General features: G+C 39.7%; 1 protein-coding gene across 2 annotated transcripts in view; it reads left to right on the top strand.

Annotated features, from left to right (window-relative positions):
• erbin (erbb2 interacting protein) overlaps window positions 1–22,737 on the top strand; it is a 60,865-nt gene that overhangs the window by 26,492 nt on the left and 11,636 nt on the right. For both annotated transcript variants that reach the window (XM_079657252.1, XM_079657253.1), the window contains exons 3-17: window positions 5,473–5,667; window positions 5,951–6,068; window positions 7,668–7,746; window positions 7,881–7,970; window positions 9,546–9,602; window positions 11,815–11,878; window positions 12,197–12,271; window positions 12,880–13,024; window positions 14,190–14,262; window positions 15,740–15,869; window positions 16,004–16,119; window positions 16,857–16,926; window positions 20,496–20,595; window positions 22,090–22,211; window positions 22,483–22,656. In XM_079657252.1, the coding sequence (XP_079513378.1) occupies window positions 5,482–5,667; window positions 5,951–6,068; window positions 7,668–7,746; window positions 7,881–7,970; window positions 9,546–9,602; window positions 11,815–11,878; window positions 12,197–12,271; window positions 12,880–13,024; window positions 14,190–14,262; window positions 15,740–15,869; window positions 16,004–16,119; window positions 16,857–16,926; window positions 20,496–20,595; window positions 22,090–22,211; window positions 22,483–22,656 (1,599 nt within the window). In that variant the 5' untranslated portion in view covers window positions 5,473–5,481. The remainder of the gene's footprint in view (window positions 1–5,472; window positions 5,668–5,950; window positions 6,069–7,667; window positions 7,747–7,880; window positions 7,971–9,545; window positions 9,603–11,814; window positions 11,879–12,196; window positions 12,272–12,879; window positions 13,025–14,189; window positions 14,263–15,739; window positions 15,870–16,003; window positions 16,120–16,856; window positions 16,927–20,495; window positions 20,596–22,089; window positions 22,212–22,482; window positions 22,657–22,737) is intronic.

Raw genomic sequence — 22,737 nt, 5'->3', positions numbered from 1 at the left:
AGTGGAAAGACCTCACTAGAGAACACTTTCACCACCACTACACTGATATATATTTGTCAATTATACTTTACAATTAAACAGATGTTATTTTAAATAAAAATAGTTTTTTTTCTAACAACAGATAATGGTTTACACAACTGCAATTGGGAAAATAGGAGTTGAAGATGTCATATTTTCCTATGCGTTAAATAACCTGACAACTAGGATCTGTCATCCCTCGGTAGGATATACTGTATGGCTGCAACTGTTAGTCAACATCTCCTGTATGTCTCCTATGTACAAATCAGCTACGTGCCTATTCATTCTGCACTTTAATGTTTCGGCATGCACTAAGTATATGTTTGACAATTTAATTAAAAAAATTTGCGAACCTGAAGCTGCATTCCACAGCAGTGTGGTGTCTTGAGTTGTTTTAAAATACGCTATGCCTGAAGATTGTTTAAATTGACATTTTGATAATCTAATAATCCAGACAAGTATTATAGTGTGAATCCTACTTGGATGCACCGAGCTGTTGAATTTTCCTCTCTGCAGTGGTGTGTGGTGTGTGATGTGGCAGTGAATAATAAAGAGGATCTCCATGATAAAGGACATGATCCCATTTGAGAAGAGCATTATAGGAAGGGTGAGAGAGCTTATAGCTTGCTGGCAATCCACCCTGCTTTGAGGAAGTCACTTGTTCTTTCCTCTTCCTTTACAGACAGACGCAATTCAAGTGTATCCCAAAGGCTCTGCAGACTCTCATGCTTTTGTTATTCGCCTCTACATTGTTTTTGTTGCCATAATCTCTAATACAACATTTCAGCTGTGGCCCAGCAATCCTGTAACAGTCCTCTGCAATCTCGATCAGAAGCTCCTTTCATAAGAAGAGAGCTAGCCCGTACTAATCACATTCTGCCATATCAACCAGACGAGTACTATTTGCTATAAATAACACATGCTGCTTGCTACTGTCAAACACTGCGCTTTCGTTTCCGCTTAACCCATTAAACACAAACAAACCAATGTTGGGACATAGACCTCCACACAGACACAACAACATTACAGCAAAACCTACTGGACCTATTTTTTAAAACATACGCCATTATGCACCTTTTGGCCCGTTCTCTATTATTACAGGTTATCACCAGGCTCCATTGGCTGGTTAAGGGCAACGCAATGAGGGAGACTAGAAAAATATTATAATTGGTGTTTTTTTAAACTCACACTCATTATAAACTTGTAATTTGTTCCCAGCACAGTCTACTGGATAGACTAGAAGTAGGCCACTGAGTGCTAGTTGGCCGCTTTGGAAGGACTCAGTGACCTTTTGGGAAACACACACACACACACACACACACACACACACACACACACACACACACACACACACACACACACACACACACACACACACACACACACACACACACACACACACACACACACACACACACACACATCTCGATATCCGCCTCTCTTTCAGAGTTTACATTCAATAACCAATCTCTCACTTTGACCACAGACTGTCCTTTGTAAAGCCCTTTGTACAACTCTTCTGTACAGTTGAGCGAGCTCAGCTGTGTGTTTCGTGTAATACTTTGGGGGTCGGAGAGCTGATCTTACCCTTGACCGTAGTCTCTATAGCAACAGCACTGACCCAAGAGGCACTTGAGTTACAGGGAGAGAGGTTGTGACAGGGAAATGGTTTCCTGGCTCTGACTGGGAGAATAAAATGTGAATCTGAGGCTGGTCCTGCCCTCTGGACTGTTTCATTCACTCTAACACAGAGGAAGCAGTAGGATCATTGCCAGGCCGCTAAGTCACATGTGCACCATTCACACATGCCCACACATTTGGACATTTCTGGATAAATACAGCTAGTGTCTTAACATTTTCATGGCTATCAGGCAGATCTGTTAGTAGCACACTGGTTAAAGAAAATGTGATGCTGAAAAAGAAAATCTGAAACGAGAGCTTAACATGTCTGGAAATCTTTTGCTTTTCTTGAACTTTTCAGTTCAAAAGTCAAACGCTCTTGATGGACTAAAGCTGGATGAATGTAGGCAGTCTTCATTCCAATAACATGTAGGTCAGTGGATAAGCTTATCTGTGCTGAAGGCAGTGCGGGTCTCATTAGTGTGCTGCCTTCCAGAAAGCCAGCCGCACAGTGCCACAGTTATCCAGCCCATTTCACTTTGTTTATTCTGAGAGAAAGTTCCCTTACAAGGAAAATAAGGTAAACACATTTGCATGACACAAATAAAGCGTACAGAAACCTTTACCAATACTGTCAATACTAGTTTAGGAAATAAATGTGTGCAGCAGTTGATAAACTCTTGCATGACATTGTGTTGTGCATTATGCAAATGAAGAAGACAGTGTGATGCATGGTTTAAAAAACGAGTCATGTTTCCTTTTGTGTCTTTTGATTTGTATGACTTATATGACAAATCCTTGACCTAATTGAATCAGCTGTAGTTCCTCCTGTAATATTTGCTTATTTTGGATGACTGTAGATCCAAATGAGCAATAAACCTGTTTTACAGGATTATTATTCAAAGTTTCCTGTTGTTATCATACTTGCCATGTTGATCAGTGTGGTTCTCTACCCCAAACCCATTTGTTTATAGTAAAAACATTAACTTTGACAAACATGATTTAATGTATCTTCTTCTCAAAGCCAACCTTTGGATTTTGTGGTCATTTAATATTATAAGAAGTCATTTAGAATGCATACTTAAAGTGGGAGATTAAATTATTGTACCAGCTTTAAACTGTTCACCAGATCCAGACTCATCCTTCTTGATTTGCCGACTTTTTGTTAATCTTTCAAACCATATAAATCTTTCCCCCAAATGTTCTCCTGACACTTTATCTGCGCTTTCTTCTTGATAGCTTTTTCTTGCATACCTCATAATAACCTGCACCTACCCCCTTCCTCTGTTAACCCACCTCTCCCTCCCAATCCTCCCTGTCCACTCTGAATAGCATGCGTCTTCCATATGTTCAGTGTTTGTTACTCGGGTTGAATGGAGCCAAGCCCTCTGTCATCCCCTACGGTGATAGACCAGATTACTCCGAGTATTTATACATGATCTGCCTGCTGTTATAGCAAAAAGTGTGTGGGAGGCTGACAACCTCCTAGCTTGTGCATACCTCATGTGAGTGTGGGTGTATTCACACATGCACCCATTTTTTATGAGTTGGAAGTCTTTGAGTCCACTTTGGAATGTTTCTTTTTGAAACCCTGGTCCATTATTGTGAAATTGAGTGTACATTTTTTGAACTTTTTATTTCATTTTTTAGTAACACGACTAATGACATGATGATAAATAATATTTTGAGTTGCTCCAAAAATCACACCTACACTGAACTGTGTAAACAAAAAAAGATGTCTGCACCACAAAAATGTGTACATCTGATGACAAAAACAAAGGTTTGTATTCTGTTAACCAACATTCACAGAAAATAAGTACTTGCATAGTTCCTTGTAGCAACCTCTAACATAAACATGTGGTCACACCCACCCACACACACACTGCACTAACAGTGTAGGTCAAGGCTATCATAATTGTGCAGCTCAGTCAGACAGTCAGGATACTCTGAGACTGGAGGAATCAGAGATTATGTGCTGCAGCCGCACTCAGATTAAGACGGGGGGAGGCAGAGTCACATTCTCCACATGCTCCAAGGAAAAAAGCCTCTGTTGACAAGAACACATTCCATAGTGAACTGTACTAGTAAAAACGTCAGTGTTTATCTCAGCTATAAAACTTATACATACATCCATATAACAAGTTCAAGAACAGCTTTACAGCTGCCCAACCATCCCCTAAACATCCCCCAACAGATTGTAAGCTAAAAATATTTTCTGGCTTTGACAAATATGTATTTATTTGTTTTGGATAAAACCACTAAAGTACAACGTTTTTTCATCAGCTTCAACCCAAATGAGGAAATGGCATACTCACAAATATGAACCACTTCTCATACTTTATAACTATGGACATTTGAAGTGTTTTCCCACTTGAAAAACAGAAATGCGAAACTGAAAATGTGCAACATATGTCAGGCTTCTTATCTTTTCAGTTACTGTATACCTTCAAAAGGAGGTGCTATTCATATGACGGTTATTTTTATATTTGCAATCAATTGTGGTGAGTTTTTTTGTCAGTGGTCAGACATTAATCGCAAGAACAATTTGAGAACATATTTAACAGTGAACACAATTCCTCCCACGGCGGTTTTGAAAAGTCCTTCTGCAGAAGTGGCTCTGCCCTGAAAAGCTATTATACATGCACTGAAACTGATGGAAAGACATGGCTCACACGTGCTCTCCTTTTAGACCTGATTCTGAATTGGATATCCATTCATAGGAGCAGTTCCCTGAAATGAGACAGTAGAACCTGTTATTTAAAACAGCAATGTTGTATTAAAGGTTAACTCCACTCCGTATTTGTCAAACTAAGAGTTATTCAAACATTTTTGTCCATTATGACAGTTTACTCACATCCATTGAGTAGGAAGACCCAGCTTTCAGCAAAACAGAGTTCATCAGGGCAAGGGGCAAAGGCCTCCTACAGCTTTTCAGGAAACTGGATTTTATTAGAAACCAACCACATAAACACTGACAATAAACACAGAAAGTAGTTCCCAGGAAATCCCTTTTCATGTTGGAACAAACCAGATAGTGTTGTAGATAGAGCGTATTTCAAATGATACTATGACTAATAGTCATAGACAAAAATAAGAGACCCAAACGAAGTTGACAAATATTGAAATGTCCCTTTTCAAAGAAGGACCGGAGGTTTTAGTGATGTGTTCCCATGATGTCACAGCTGTTGGATCGGATCCCTTTTTCAGGCCACGTGTTGCTTTAGCTCTTCATCTTAATGTTGCCCCTTGCTCTCTCATAATGGGTTACTGATCAGTTGTAAAACTGAATCAAGAATACATAACTTCAATGCAAAAATATAACTTCACTGCAAAAAGATGTCGCAGGCCTGGAGATTTTGTACCCCTTTTGTGTCTTTTTGTTGTTGTTTGTGTTGTTTACTCAGGCCGCCACATTCTGTTTTGGCCGGCTCATGCGTTTGTTATCAATAAACGATGACATCCCCATGTATGTGGATTGACTGGAGGCACTTGATCTCATCATTTTCTTTCCCATCATAGCTTGAGCTAATATTTCCCATGAGTTTTCTGAAGCAGGCTACTGACAACGATCCGCTCTGTGGAAAGAGAAGATTTTAATTGTGTTCTGACAGTTAAGTCACATGATCATGGTTTAGATCAGATATAAAGATCAACATGTGCATGCATTTTTTTACACAGCACTGAAACATACATTTGTATAGCAAAGAGGGGATGGGGTAACACATCTGAACCTTGACACTTAAAGCTGAAGTGTGAAGGTAGCATCAGTCATATACCTACCATTCCTCCTAATCCTCTCCTCTCTTTACATATCTCTCTGTTTTCCCTCTCCAGTGCCTGAGGATGTCGAAGCGGAGCCTGTTTGTCCGTCTGGTGCCATGCCGCTGCTTGCGGGGTGAGGAGGAGGCGGTAACATCGCTTGACTACTCCCACTGCAGCCTGGAGACTGTTCCTAAGGAGATCTTTAGCTTTGAGAAGACCCTGCAGGAACTCTACCTCGATGCCAACCAGATCGAGGAGCTGCCTAAAGTAAGCACTCACTGATGTATAGAAACTTTATATTTCTCCATGTAGGCCATCTTCAACATCTGCATAACTCACGAGGCCACTCGTAAAATGATTCGCTGCATGCATAAAGAGTTTATCTCTTATGAGGAGCTTGCTTTGTTCACACTCTACGTCATTCATATTCATTTAGACAGAAGAGCCTTTGAAAGGCGCATTTGAACTTTTATGAAAAATAAACATCTGTATGTTTGGTGAACCATCGGCCTTTTGATGAAAACTTTTATCTCTTCTCTTTCTCCACCAGCAACTGTTTAACTGCCAGATACTGCACCGACTGAGCATGCCGGATAATGACCTGACAGTGTTGCCAGCAGCAATCGCAAACCTCATCAATCTCCGGGAGCTTGATGTCAGCAAAAACAGTAAGTAAAATGAACATGTATTACTTTTTGTTTTAAGATTCCAAGTTTATGACTGGCAGGTTAAATAAGCCATGTTGCGGTAGATCCTGTTGCTGGAAAGTGACCACACTGATTCAGTGACCTGTGAAGTTCAAATGTGGAACTTTCCCAGCTGTAGTGTTAAGGTAACTGCAACCTAAATCATTAATGAAAGAAAAAAAGAGGAGGTCATTACCAGGAATGAGTTACATCATTGATCAAATGTTTAGATTTGAGGTAAAATGCCACAGCATGCTTCATCTACAAGATGTTACGTCACAACAGTGCGTGACTGAAACCCCCTAACGTGATTGCTAAAGCAAGCAAGCCCAGACCTGCTGTATACTTTTCACTTTCTGTACAGTAGGGAGTAGTAGCATGAAAAAAAGCAAAGCTAGATAAAGCTCCTTAGAGAATAGCACCTTGTGCAGATAATTCTCAGTTTATGTGTGAACCAGCTCTAAGTGTGTTGTCAGTGGTTTCATAGTGTGGGAAGTGACAGAGTGCAACGTCACCTCTTTAAAGATTTGCACCAAGGAGAGCTTTGTACTAGAAGTACTTTCTATTTTGTTTGTTTGATGAAATCTTTCCGCTGTCAATGTTGTTCAAGTCTTACATTTAGAAAAAGAAACAGCTGCAGACCAAAGTGTTTGAAGGCTTGACAGTTCTCTGTTCTAATGCCCAGCTGCACGTAGAATCAATCAGGTGACTGCTATTTTAAAATGTCACTGTTTTTCTTTTGTACATCCTGTTGCAAATTTCACACAGGTTTTGCTTCAAACATATTGTCAGTAAAGCAAGATTAACATAACTGTCTGTCATTATCTTTGTGATTCTCAAAACATTGATTTCTGTAAGCTAAAAGAAAGATCTAACACTCCAGGTAACTGCATAAAAAGGTTGATCGTCACTATATAACCTTGAAGCTCAGCAGAGCAGCAAACTAGTGAGCATGCTCAGCAGAAACCCTTTCATGAAAAGAGAAAGGTTAAAAAGGTAGTTCTTACATAAATAAATGAGTGCAGAGACGACCAATATTAAACAAATGTTGAAGGATGTGGTGGTGTTTTCATGATCCAGAGCTGCATGTGCCATGTTGACATTAAAAGTAGCTTATCCTTCTTCACAAAGCACTCTGTAAGTGTTGAGGACACAAAGCAAAGTGGATGGAAATAATCCCTTGGTCCCGGTCACGTCCCTTTTCGCTCAGTTCTCACATTGTAGATGCTTCATGAGAAATTGCAGACTAATTCAGTGATTTTTTTTTTTTCCTTTTCTGATTTTTCATATTGTCACCTTGAGCGCTCGTGGTTGTTTAGAGAGGAAAGGTGCAGAGCCACTCTTAATGTATCTTCAAGCTCACATTCCAGACAGAAAGCCTTCCTGCTTGTACTCACAATGCATCTGTGTTTAACATTCCCAAAGCTTTTCTTACTTAACATGTGTGGCGACATCCCTCATCCTTTCCGTTTTGACAGGAGTAATATGTTTTGTGTCAGTGATAATGAAATGGTTTAGATACAACATGCAGATGTTTAATTAAGGATTGTGTACCTTTAAACCTTTACCATTTCTCCCTAGGTATCCAGGAGTTTCCAGAAAACATCAAAAATTGTAAAGTCCTAACTATTGTAGAAGCCAGTGTGAACCCTATATCCAAGTGAGTACTGCCAAATGTTGCAGTCTTTTAAGCTGAATTCACATTTTAGTTGTATGTTAGTCTATGTTTGGTATCCTGGCATTGCAGCAGCTTTGTGTGAGGGATGTGATTCCTTTTCCTGTTTGCGTTGTCAGGCTCCCAGACGGGTTCACCCAGCTCCTGAGTCTGACGCAGCTCTACCTGAATGATGCCTTCCTGGAGTTCTTACCCGCCAGCTTTGGCAGGTCAGTATGGTCCCCAGATTAGATCAGAAGAAAAACTCTGGTTGATGACTGTGGTATTAAGTTTATATCTTGTGCAGTGACAATAATCAAAAATAATTAGATTATGTGAAAGGGGACGCTAATATTACTGAACCTACAAAGAATAGTTGAGCTCTCCGTTGTGTATTTCCTAGCGTTTTCACCAAACTGCAGACACTGATGGAAACTAGCTGGCTAGCATAATGGAGCATTTAGCGGCTAAAGGGCAGTATCCCTCAGGAGTAGAGCCCAAAGATTGGCGCTATAAGTCAATATTGAAATGGTTCATCAAATTATTACCAAACAAGAAATCAGTGATAATGTTGCTAAGTTATTACTGGACGTTTAAATAACCAACCATTTGGGTTTCACAGGATTTTCGGCTTTCAAATAATAACACCTTTTGATTTAACAAAATAAAACACATATTACTGGTTTGTACACGTCATGTACATTTTTTACGTAAAGTGTGTTTCATTAAACCAGCAGGATCAGTATTGCTCTTACTGTTTGTTCTGATTACACAAAACATAGGGTGCAAGTTGCTTTCTGTTTGCCTTATATCCTCTTATCCTCCACTTAAATAAATGTTTGCTTTTTGTTTTAGCTTAATTCTCAAATAATTACAAAACACTTTGTCATGTAGATGCACATTATGGCTGGTTAATAAGAGTAAATTGTGGAGACTTCCGGTTATGGAAGATCAGACATAGTTCAGTCGTCGCTCTGTCCTAATATTGTAAATTAACTATTTGGAACGCGGGAGGTAAAAGGAAAACACAATTTACACAATCATAACGGTGTTGCTAATGCCTTCACGCAAGAAAACAACTAGAAAGGACAACGAGAGAAGAGTGAGCGTGCACTTATAGACTTGTGTCTTTTACAAGCTAAGAGGGCAATAGCTATAGAATGGGAAAAATGTGAACAAACCTAGTATGAATAGATATATTAAGGATCTGTCAGCATGTGTCGCTTTAGAAAAACTAACATACATTACCAAAGGAAAGCTGACAGTTTTCTAGCTTCATGGAGTTTCTGAAAAATAATGTTTGTAATGATTAATAATACCAAATACTGGGGCGGGGAAGGGGGCAACGGGAATACGATTCTAAAGTGTAGTCGCCCACGTCCTATTCTTTCAGATTTTTGTCCTGTATCATCTGTATACTGACCTGTGTTTATTTACATGCCTATTCATTTGATTTTATACTGTATCTGCCACCTAGACTGACCATGTCTGTATGTGTAATGTTCGTTATTGTATCTATGTGTAACGTCCGTATTTGAAAGCTTCAATAAAAATATTGTAAAAAAAAGAAGAAGAGGAGTAAATTGTGGCTTCTGTAGCTTATGGAGAATCTTTTTTAACTAAGTATGATTGAGTTGGCACTTACTAACGCAGTAACCATAGACAAAAGTATATTTGCAAACTTAAAAAAGGTACAATTCCATGTGAAACAGGTATGAAAATTAGAAGTTAGACATTGTCTTTTAAATATTAAGTGTTGTTGTAGAAATTAACGTTACATGTTGTTTTTTTTCACTTGGTTGCAGGTTGACTAAACTACAGATCCTGGAGCTGAGAGAGAACCAGTTAAAGATGTTGCCAAAGTAAGTAGTTTTGCACTTCACATTTTCCTAACACCAAATATACAGTGTTCATTTTATTTAAGAAATAATTGAGACTCTCGAAGAGTCAAGTATGTTTCGTTAAGCGTGGCAAGAATTCTTCTTCTTCTTCTTCTTCTTCTTCTTCTTCTTCTTCTTCTTCTTCTTCTTCTTCTTCTTCTTCTTCTTCTTCTTCTTCTTCTTCTTCTTCTTCTTCTTCTTCTTCTTCTTCCTCCTCCTCCTCCCCTGGGAATGTCTCTGCAGTGTCTTCCATCCTTCCTCTCCTTTTTTTTTACAGTAGATTCCCTCCCCATACTTCTAACTGAAGCATTACATTCCACAGTGTTGCATAACCGCCCCTTTGGTAGGCTGCTTGCTGGGGCAGGTTTTATAAGACAGTTGTGAGGGTTATTTCACCGTTTGAGAAGGTTACAGTGCCGCTGCGAGAGTAAATGTTCCACGAATATCCAAAGCTCCAGGTGATTGTAGGGGAAGTTACTTTCTTTTTCTGTCTCCTCTCATGCTTCACTTGGCGTATCATTCCGTTTCAAGTCCATCTCAGCAGAACTGTATTTTTCCCATTTGCATTTTTTTTCCTTCCACCCCCTGGCTTGGTTTCCTTTGTTATCTCACTGACTTTCCCCTTCTTATTTTTCACTGACTGACGGGCCAGCCAGTGTGTAGAGTGCTGCAGCTCAGAGCGGATCCTCTCTCCTCGCTGTGTTTATGTGACAGAGGCCAGACCTGTTAAAGGCTGGAGCCCTGACAAAGAAAAGGACTAATGGTCGGGAAGGTTGCCAGAGCAACACACAAGCATTTCAGAGATGTGAACAATGTGTGCGTGCACAAAAGGGGGGCAGGAGAAGGCTTTGCAGGGCTTCCACATAGAAAGTGCAGCCTCTTTTCTCTCACACGCACCAAGCTCAGGCATAAGCCATACGCTGCTCTGTATTTTAAAGACTGATGCTGTGTTACTCACAACTTGGGGTCATCAGCCAAAATGTGTTTTTTTTATTGCTAGTGAACTCACTCTTTAGATAAGCCAGCACAGCTCATTCTTACTCCTTTCAGAACACATGGAGAGCTCTGGTGTTCTCGCCAACGTTGAAGTAAGGAATTGGAAAAGCTGGCTAATGCTCAAGAACATCAACATGATTAATGTTTTCATATTGTAGTTAAAGAAAAATCACCAAACAGCTTAAATCACATTTATAATTTGTGCCGTATGTTTTACATTCTCATTTGATGAGAAAGGCCTAAAAGCAGACTCCACAGTAGTGCTGGTGGGCCTCTGCTTTCCATTCCTCTGCTCAATCTCACTTGTGTTTAACACAGTTAATCCCTGCTGTGAAGGGATCATCATATCTGTTCCCAAACACAACTTGGTACATCTCCATTTCATGGTCTTTCGCTTTAGTTAGTAGGGAGGATTATTTTGTTGAACTTCAGATTTTCCATAAGTCTTTGTTGCTCTTGCCTACATTTGATTTGTGTTACACTATAATTTATCATGCCAGAATTACAGTACTACACAATTTAAACTCTTGACTCAAGTTTTACGACTAGCTCAGAGAAAGTGAAACAACTCTTGCAAATCTTGAACTCGTACTTGTTTTGAAAGAATTTGACCTTTGTTATGTACTGTTGTGACGTCTATTTAAAGTATTTTATGTATGCTCTGCGGTAGTTACTATTTGCAGTTGCTATTGGGGGTTAAAAGCCCTGAAAGCCATCTTGCCAGTAGATTTGAGAAATGGGAAAATTATTCTTATTCACTATTTATGCTTGGAATTGGAAAAAAACAGCATTTAACCCCCAAGTTTTCTGTCACTGGTAATCAGCTAAATAAAGCAAAGACTGTAAGTAATCCCGGTTTGTATCTGTTGTTTACAGTGTAGCAGAGAATGTGGCCTGAATGTGGAGAGAAAACTCTGGAGCGAGGCTTAGGGCTAGCATACGTAACATTTTACATTATTTAAAGCATATTTTGTGTTAAGCCCGAGCTGTAAAATGTATTTATTCTCTCGTAAAATTATTCAGTGAAAGGCGCATGAGCAAAGCATGTATGCTATCCAAATCATAGCATGAACTATGAAAGATGAATTATTTTTCTTTTGGCTTCCTTTTTGAAGCGTAAGACCCCATTGCTCATAATCCTGACTGATTTTCCCATTGATTTTAAGATCTTTCTCCCTGTCTGTCCTTGTGTGTACAGGAGCATGCAGAAGCTCACGCAGCTGGAGCGGTTGGACCTGGGGAGTAATGAGTTCACTGAAGTGGTGAGTATCTGTCAGTCTGCCTGTCCATGCCTTTGGCTTTCTACCTTACTGCTGCTGACATCTCCTCCTTACATAATCCATTCCCTTTCCTTCTCCTTCATTTAAGTGTTTTCCCTCTCCTGTAGTGTGTTGTATAGGTTGTTGTGCACCAAATGGTCTGCAAAGGCTCAAATGTCCCACACAGGCCATCATTCTTTCTTTGTATTCAATTAGTAATTAATCAGTACATAATAGTCTCTGTGGAATGAATAACTTGCCTCAGGGTTCGTTTTTTTTGTCTCCAACACTTAACCTCCCTTTTTCTCTTTAAATGTGCAGCCTGAGGTGTTGGAGCAGCTGACTGGAATCAAGGAGCTGTGGATAGACGGGAACAGACTGACATTTTTACCTGGGGTATAATTTACAGTCAATCCTATGCATACTTTCAGAGGCTGCTGTGCCCCGAGACGTCACCTTGAGATTATTCCTCTTTTTTTTTTTTCAATCTATGTGTCTGCCTAAATCTTCATCAAAATGAACCCCAGTCAGTTTGCATCAGACTTTGAGCCCTCTGAAAACCAGCAGAGAAGGAGCCGCAGTTTAAAAAGATTATCTTGCTGGGTGAACACTATCAGAAAATCTTACAGAAGACAATGAAGTATTTTGGATTTGCAGATGTCCCAATAATAACAACAAACATCTGCAGCTGTGAAGTCATTATTTTCCCTGGAGCATAATTAATTTACAATGATGTTTTTTTATAGTCAAATTGTGTTACATGAGATTCATTTTTCATCCAAATGACCAGCTTGTTGGTAACTGGGTCATAATTAGAGCATTATTTATTCTGCCAGCATTTCAACAACATCATGTGTAATCACAGTCTGGCCTTTTATAAGCAGTGACGTCTTTAGGGAATATAAACCAAAATTGAATACAGCAAATTGTTTGCCCAATTCTTGAATAATGTCATATTAGTGACAATTATTTGCATTAATAGTCTGTCTCCTTTCTTTATCCAGATGCTAGGGATGCTCAAACAGCTGGTATACCTGGATGTCTCAAAGAACAACTTGGAGATGGTAGATGAGCAGATCTGCGGCTGTGAGAGTCTGCAGGACCTTCTGCTCTCAAACAATGCCCTCACACAGCTGCCAGGCTCCATCGGTACAGATTACAGCACACACACACCCACTCATTTTAAGGAAACCCATTATGAAACACCTCAACTCTTGTAGCTGTTGCCAATATATTTTTCATTCTTGGACCCCTTCCTGTATTTAGTTACCATAAATGATGTTGCAATGTTTTTACGACCTACTTTTAAAAGTCATGCATTCGGACTTTATCACAGAAGAGGATGCAGTTACTGTTTCCCCAGTTACAACATAGTCACACAAAATGAGAAGTTTTAAAAAAAGAAACAAAATGATGCCAAAAGTATGTTTTAAAAAAACAAGTACCGTAATTTTCAGACTATAAGCCGCGCCTTTTTTTCCATTTTTCGACGCTGCGGCTTATATAACGGTGCGGCTAATCTATGGATTTGTACAGCTAACGGCCACTAGGGGACCTCCTAAATCTATGGCCGGTCCGCGCCCCCCACCTTTAAGCGGCGGGCTCCAGCAGGAAAAGCTGGAGGCCGGAAAAGAGTGAGACAGGTAGCGCGCAAAAGTAAAAGTGGAACCGAGAGTGGTACAAGAGACAGAACGAGAGCAAGACAGACAGACATTACGAGAGCGAGACAGTTTGTCCCCGTACCACTGGTTTAAAACCACTGCTGTAGATCACTGCCGGTACGTGCGCTGGGAGCGCACCGTTTAAGTTTGAAAGTTGAAAAGTTTGTGTGCAAATATAACTCAAACAGTGGCCTCTGGTACTATGGAGTCTTTTTTTATTCTCATTTTTAGTTATCCCTTATAGATGAATGGACACTGCGAAAGAATAGATACAACTTTTGTGTTGAAAAGAAGCAAAGCGGATATTTGAAATGACCTGCTTACTTTCGCCTCTTGGGGAAAAAGGTAATCATTCATATTTGAATACCAAGTTAATTCAATCCAAAGTCCAGGTGCACAGAGTCAGGGTGCATTACTACTAACTGATTATAGCAGTGGTTCTCAACAGGTGGGTTGCGACCCAAAAGTGGGTCCCGAGGCCTGACCAGTTGAGAACCACTGGATTATAGTATTGACGACAGTATGAAATAATCTAATTACACGCTGTAATGGATCCTCCTCTATGTGGTTTCAACAGCAAGCTATAATCAATAACTGACATGAGCTTCTGCATACGTCTCTCTAATTCTCTGTCTCATTTCCTCCTACTATAGGCTCACTGAAGAAACTGACTGCACTGAAAGTGGATGAGAACCAGCTGATGTATCTGCCTGACTCAGTCGGAGGGTGAGCATTACAGCAATAGCTTTAATATCAGAAGATTATGGGCTGTTTTCATCTGCCATCCCCTGATCGCACAAAATGTCTGTCTGGATAAATCAGATATTCCCATTAAACATAATGTGTTCTGCTGCTTTATTTGTTTTGGTCTAATGCTGGCCATATTGAATGACTTGATACCGGACATGATTATGAAGTATGATTGACAATAATTGAGTCTCATAGTTCTGAGTCTGCCGTATTGATTTATGGAAACAGAGTAATTAATTGACCCTCTAACACACTACTGATTAAAGCAGCCATAGCTGTTCTCAGCTGATGTTGTGTGCAGCAGACAGGTAAACCCAGCAGGCAGCAGATGCAGAGGTCCACATAATCCAAATCCTTTTGTTCCAACACAAAGATTATTACAGATATATCTACATTGACTGACAATTACTCCTGCAGTCCCTTTTTTCATCCATTGTTTCCAAACAAGCATTGTCCATTATGCCATATGTTAGAATATTTCTCCTCATGTAATTTGACACGGATTATGTGACAAAGCCTATGGTTTGGCTTAATCCCATGCAAGGATTTTATTTTAAGCAAGCTGATAAATGTTTCAGTTATACATGGCTGTTTTTTATTCATTCTGCTATTTGTGCACAGTGTGGTCTGTCCCTGTTTTATACTCCACAGGGAGGGGTCGAATGCCGTGTTTTGGAGTTGGATTGTTTTATAACACTGTGGCTCTCCTGCGAGTCGGACTCTTTTTTTGCATTCATCTGAATCCCCAGAGTGCATTTGCATTTTTCATTCAGCAGAAAGCCCCAGCTGCCAGCTCTTCTGTGTCAACATGGGTTCAGTCCCATGAAGCTTTTAAGATGCATCAGTGTTGTTGTAAACATCTATTTCACTGTTAGATACATCCATCTTGTATAAAGTATATTTGAAGGGCAATCAAGAAATATTTTACAATCTCATGCTACCCAGTAATGACATCTATACTGACAGTTTGATGCATTAGAATTAAAGGGACATTCTGCCGATGTTTGCTCATGAATTTCAGTTTACTTGTCATAAAACGTAATGAGCCTGTGAAAGTGGTTATAATGTCTACTGGGGCTCCATCTGGAGCTTTCCGAGGAAAGTTTATTATGTTAGCTTAGCATGGGTGTGGTGAATACACACTGGGGATGTGGAGTTTAAAAGATTTCCTTGTTTAAAAGGCAAGGAGTGTTTATTCAAAATATGTAATTGAGTTGCATTATGGGAATTCTGGGATCCAGGATTGTTGGCACATACTAGGACCTAAGGTCAGGATCAATCTGCCTGTAATGGTTCAGTTTTAATCATTTATCTTAAGCCTCTTTCAAGTCTTCCAATTATTTATAGGAACACTACAACATCAATGTTCTTTAACCAAGATTTAACATAATAAAGTGCTGTATATAATAATGACATCAATTGATGAACGTCTCACTACCCTCCTTTGCATCAGACTGCACTCTCTGGATGAGCTGGACTGCAGCTTCAATGAGATCGAAGCGTTGCCCTCTACCATCGGTCAATGTGTCAGCATCCGCACCTTCGCTGCAGATCACAACTTCCTTACCTTACTCCCCCCCGAGGTGAGTATGCACATTACAGTATAGAAGAACGTGTGTTGGTGGAGAATAGAGATGTGTTAAAGGGTGTGAGAGGCTAGTCTGGTCATCTGTAAAAACATTCACGTCTCTGAATCCTCGGTTTGTTCCCCTGGCAGATGGGCAGCTGGAAGAATGCAACTGTATTGTTCCTACATTCCAACAAGCTGGAGTCCTTGCCTGATGAAATGGGTGACATGCAGAAGCTCAAGGTCATCAATCTCAGTAACAACAAGTGAGTCCTGACTGACAGTCTTCACACTTATCAAAGTTCAAGGACAAAATGATTTTTTTCTGCTTATTTTGATAATGGTTTAGCAAAAGGCATTTTGAAGCAACATTTTAAATCATTATCTTTAATGTGACGGTTGGCCACTAAATTCTCTGTTTCTTATTCATGGGAATTGAATTTATTTTTAAGACGTCACCAAAGCATTTAAGACTAATTGTTGACAATGTTTGGACATTTGATGGGCTAATCAATTATATAGGAAAAAATCTGCAGATGGATCTATGATGAAATATTTATGAGCAAGTCCTTATAAAAGAAGCCGCTCCTGCAGCCTTGCATAAATGCTTCATTATGAATGCAAAGTAGTTGATCTCACACTTACACACCCACTTCCTGAAACATATAATGATAATTACCACACCATGATGGAATAATCTTTATTCTGGCCAGAATGAAATTGGGATGGTTAGGAAGCTAAGGCCTCAATACATTTTTAATCAGGGGTTTTCCATGCCTTGAGTCTGCTCTGTGCCAAATACACTGAATAACTTTGGCCACAATCCCAAAGCACTGACATTATATTTTTCACGAAAAATAGGCTTAAGCCTATCTTTACAGTGCGCCGTCACACATTAAAATGACCTTACACACTTCATATGGCAGTCATTTGTCACTTTTGCTCATGCATTGTTGTTGATGCAAGACGACTGAGTACCTGTGTGGTTTCTGTTCCTCTGCAGGTTGAAGAATCTTCCCTACAGTTTCACTAAACTGAACCAGATGACTGCAATGTGGCTGTCTGAAAACCAGGTAATATTATATATAGGGCTGTCAAACGATTACAATTTTTAATCAGATTAATCACAGCTTAAAAATGAATTAATCATGATTAATCACCATTCGAACTATGTCCAAAATATGCAATTTCTTTATGTATACTGTTGTGGGAATGGAAAGATAAATGAAAGAAGGCGGATATATCCATTTAACATACAGTATGCATGTATGTTTATTATAACATTGTTCTGTGTGTCAAAATGAAAGACAGCCCACACAACTATCAATCATCAAACCGTGGGGTCTTATTTCATTACGTGTTGATTTCTATAGCGCAGTTCTCCAGTGAAGGGGGGGAGTTTCCCTCCGCAGCCGGTTGGCATAGTTTTGGCAAAATTCCGTTGTATAGACCGACGTTAACAGCAGCTCTGTCTGTGCACACGGAGACAGACTCTGTCGTCCGGTGATCTAACCGCCTTCTGAAAAAGCTTCACAAGTACGTCGGTACGCAAATGCGCTTTGTAACACAAGTGACGGTACGCATTTCAGATTGTTGCCGCGCATGCTTACCTGCGTACCAGTTATGTGCACCCCTGTACTACAGCAAAAGTATTCTCCGTCGGGATTTCCTGCAACAACACCATGCCGTTATCTTGATTCTGATTGGCCAGAAGACATTATCAAAGATGTTCTATTGAGAAGACGATCACTACGTGACAAAAGTTTTCAAAACCGTTTCTGGTCTTCTGTATTAACAGACAAGTGGCTACTGAAATCAATCTTACTAACTGCTGTCTCTGCAATTCTCGGCGCGAGTTGGCAGACTTTATTTTGCTTACTTTAACATCATTTTTCATGGTGGGGCTAAGGCATTTCTTGGTATGGGTGTAACCTACTGCAGCCATACCCTGGAGCTGCCACTGGTGGGATGTATGGGGCGGGCCATTCTGCACATGCGTTAAATGCGTTAAATATTTTAACGCAATTAATTCAAAAAATTAATTACCACCGTTAACACGATAATTTTGACAGCATTAATTATATAAATTAAATATGAATCTCAAGTATAAAGCTGATACAGTAGTGGTAGGTTACTCGCCACCTTATTCAGCTGTAAATGAATCCAATGAGGCCAAGGAAAACACATTGCAAATTCAGTACACCACTTCCAGGACATTTGATCGGGCCAAATGGCAGTGCAGGTTAGACAGAGAAACCGTAAATACTACATTTTTAAAGTGCTGGTGGATCCTAATGAATGTCAGAAGATCTTACGCTTACATGATTACCTGTTGAAAGACAACAGTATGGTCATCTAGGCATGCGTGTCAAACAGTGTCGTTACTGAGACTAGAATGACAGGGAAACCGTTTGTGAGAAAAAGCAGCAGCAACTAGCCGGAGGTGAAGCAGATGTTGAGCGATCAAGGTCACTGAAGAAGTTGTGTTGCTTGAAGCTTGGAAGTCTGCCTTGGATAATGTGGCCCTGCACAGGACACAAGATAAGCCTATCAGAGGTGGAAACGTTTGAGTCCGCTCAGTAGGGATGGGTATGGTTAAGGTTTTAACGGTACTACTACTTTTATCGATACCGCTTATCGGTCCGGTCTTTTAACTGTACTCTTATCGGTTCTTTTGGAGAAAAAAATAAGGTAAACTAACTAAATGTTGTATGTCAGGGACTACGCAATGAATATCTTAAGTGCTTTGACAAAAAATCCATAAAGAAATGTCATCTGTAGAAGCCGTGGTACTGTAAAAAGCACGACCAATCATTTTAGCCAGCCCGGCTAAAATAACTGGATGGCCTACCTGCCTGTCAGCCTTCCATCTGTGCACAAACTTATCTCGTACCCTCATTGGTCATGTGCTCGTTCGTGTGTGTTGGAGGAGGGGCTCTGTAAGGAAGTGGCAGATTTTTTCCGGTTATGTATTTTCTAATTCTAGCGCACGCGAGATGGTTTCTCCGAAATTACCTACCCCACCTTTAAATAAAATAAATAATATTTCACATCAAAAGAAACAACAATGTTTTAACAAATCGTATTAAATAATCTGATGACAGAACTGTAAACAGAATAGCTGAAACTTTAACAAAATAAATAACTCAGTTACCTCTAATCATTAACCCATGTTTTAACCCATATTTTTTACATGTCGCCAGTACCGATAAAAAGACCGATAACGTCGGAGCTTAACGGTACTGCTGTCCTTAATAATTCAGCCCGTTTAATACCGGGGCTCGGTACCCATCCCTACTGCTCAGATTGTGTGTCAGGAAGGGACTTTGTCTCGTTTTGTCATAGCAGTGTAGCTTTGTGTGGGAAAGGAATTCTTGAACGGCTCGTTTCCAGCTTAACGGAGGCGTTGTATGCAAAGGCAAAAAGTAATGTAGCAGAAGATGCTGCGGGAGTATATTGATTCATTGTGTTTGCTTGCTCCAGCTTTGACATACTTCTAAATGATAGTCTGTTGACTCACCGCATTCTGAAATCAATTAATAAATAATTCAGCCTTTGTTTCATCGCTACTAGACAATTTAAGTGTCTGTTTAATTGACTTAACACATTGTCAATAAAAGAATGCATCTTAAAGTTGTCCTTGGCCTTTTAAAAGTAGAAAACATTGTGAGAACTTTCTTATCATTTACACATCTCTACAATCAATCAACTTAACAAGAAACCAGCCAATAGAGAACTTTAAAGGCAGTGGTTTATTCATAAATAAATTGCGTAATAAACTAGTCTTGAGCATCTGTACCTCAATTCGCTGTATAATGAAATACATGCCAATCCTGATATGTATCTGTAATGATCCAATAACACCGGATTTACCAACCTGACTGATTTATTGATCACACATAGAGATAGACAGGACTCCAAGTTCATATGACCAAAGCCCTGTGGACCAATGGTGATTAAGCTTTTTCCCTGAGGATTTAAAAAAACAGCATTCCTGTACACATGAGATGTGTCGATGTAGACTGTTTTTCATTCATATCTGTTTGAGAAAACATGTATTTAATGTTGTTTCTTCATGTTTTGTTTGTAAATCAAAAGTGTAATTGTCCTTAATTGACTTGTAGAACACTGACACGATAAAGGTACTGCATGTTTATAAATGAGATTTACTTACTTATTGAGGAGTGCAGTTTTGCAGAAATCACATCAAGGAGAGATTTTTCAGCCGGCACAGCAGTTTTGAGATACAGGGATTCTCTTGGGCAGGTGCAGTGATGGTGATTGGGTCAAGGGGACATTGATGGAGCTTAAGCCAGCTTTATCAAGGGATGGTTGACAGGAAGAGGCACTGAAGAGGTGTTTAAGTATTATTTCAATCAAAGCAAGGACAGTGGGTGGTTTGGAGAAGATTAAAGGGAGAAACTCTGCTGCAAAGACCTGTGGGAAAGTAGTTGAACCATATCAATTTCCTAATTGGTGCATCTTATAATGTGTTTCCCCCCCATGCGTTCTCTAGTTTGAGTTTAATCACGTACCAATGTTACAGCCAAGTTCATTTCCAATGCCAAAGGGAGGCGCAGAGACACCAGGACTCGCAGGACTAGCAGATAGCACACTCAAACCTACTTTTTGTCTCCAACAGTCGAAGCCCCTGATCCCGCTCCAGAAAGAGGAGGATCCAGAGACACACAAAACTGTGCTGACCAACTACATGTTCCCCCAACAAACCAGGACGGAGGAATGTGAGTACTGTGCATTCAAAGAGAATAATCATAAAAAAACATAAAAGACAAATTTGAATCTGCAAATATTTCTGACCTTTTTTCACTTTTTAGCTAGATATTTAAGATGTATTCAGTACCACTAGGCAATTACACAAATGAACTGTTCTTGTATGACTAATAAGAGCACTTTCTCAGGATAATCTGTGGGAATTGATAGTCTATACCTAACCCAGAATGAAAAGTCAGGAAAATAAGTGGTTTTGTAAGTCTAATTGTCTCGTAGCAATCTTATAAGTGGCCGGCAAGGATTCTTGTTTTCATTTTTCATGAGGGACCTTGTTACTCGAGACTAAAGTTGCAGTCAATGCAGAAACAGCATCTGTTAGTTTGGTTTGGTTTCCGATGACACGGGACAGCCTGCGCTGACCCCGCTGGTCTTAACATTGGAGTAATTAGTGGTTTAAGATCTACACGCTTGAACTACAAAATGGCAGTGAGTCAGCTGCTGGATTTTTGAAACAATGTCAGTGATGTGGTGCACCAGCAGAAAATACCCCGCTGAAGTCACTGCATGCAGGTCCTGTTCTCTGTTTGATATCTCAGAGCCATCTGCTTCATGCCATTTTCCATGCTAATCAACTGGGAATGTTCCAAAAGAGCTTTCATCTGTTTCCTCATGTTTCCTGAAAGGCTGGAAAAAGTCTTGACCTGACTGCGATAATTGTTTTAAAACTTGTCAATATGAAGGCCACACACCAGGTGACTCACATTATCCACTGTGCATTCACACTCTGGTGTAGTCTCAACAATTTCAGAAACAAGAGTTCTTGATTTGGACTTTTATAGTGCCATCTATTCCACCTGAAAGCTTGAATGACAGTTTTAATCATATAGTATGATATAAATTCTTTAAAAAATGGATGAGATTCTGGTCAGTTTACAAATGTGTTATTTAATTTGCGATAAGACTTAGACACGTGAGAGGGCAGATCACCAACATTGATTCTGCTGCAGAGTTCACGGATCATCATAACCACAATCACATATATTTTTGTATTATACATCCTGTGCTGTGTTCTCCCTTCACACAGGAGTCATACAAACGTGACAGTGAAGAAGTGATCTATCATTCTAGTGACATTTTTCATTAAATTGTTGTCATATTTTTTGCAGAGTAATGTTGAACAATCATTTGTCTGCTTTAAGAGTGACACATTTTTCATTATTTCATTTTGGCAATAATGTTTAATGTTTTGCTTTTGATCTTTTTGCTTTTTTGTCCGTTTAATAAAACAACAATTCCATGTATCAATACTTCATGATTGAATGGTTTGAGTTGAAAGGGTTAACTCCTGAATTTGAAGTTTCTCCACAGCTCTTTAATGTTTCGCCTCATGCAGTCTTTGTGCCACCGTGTGGTCAAAGTCAGACATGTATACATGATGATACAAAACATTACATTAAAAACTAACACCTTATCCTCCTCTTCCTTGTTTCTTCTTTTATTTGTAGACATTCCCAGCTCTGACTCTGAAAGCTTCAATCCAGCTCTCTGGGAGGAACAACGCAAGCACCGAGCTCAAGTGGCCTTCGAGTGTGACGAAGACAAGGATGAGAGAGAAACACCCCCAAGGGTAGGTGTCTCAAACACTTTTTGAAAAATGAAGCAATAAGGACATTGTTGTCATCACAAGTATCATTTTGCAACAACCATCAATTTGATATTGCTGTTTTCATGTAAAATCAGTTATTTCAAGATATTGCTCAACATTAATGTCTTTGTATCAGTGAGAAATGTGTCCATATGATATTGAATGCATCTCTTTCTACATGTAATTCCCCCTGACATTTTCACTTCTTCTGTCAAAACTCCAACTGAGTGATTTTTCTTTTGATCTCCCCCAGGAGGGTAATCTGAAGCGCTATCCCACTCCGTACCCAGAGGAGCTGAAGAACATGGTGAAGACAGCCCAGTCTGTGGCTCACCGGCTGAAGGAGGACGAGTCAGGTGACGAGTCGGGGAGGGATGCAAAACCAGTGGAGAGGAACCACATTGGAGTGCAGGACGTGGGAGTTAAGGTCAGCTTCAGCCAAATTTGATTTTACTTGGAAATAAATCTTGGTTCCCCTTTAAGTTCCCCTTTAAGAAATGATCATTCT

Source organism: Notothenia rossii, assembly GCF_949606895.1.
Source record: "Notothenia rossii genome assembly, chromosome: 11".
In the NCBI taxonomy this organism is placed as follows: Eukaryota; Metazoa; Chordata; class Actinopteri; order Perciformes; family Nototheniidae; genus Notothenia; species Notothenia rossii.
This window is presented reverse-complemented; position numbering and strand designations above follow the sequence as displayed.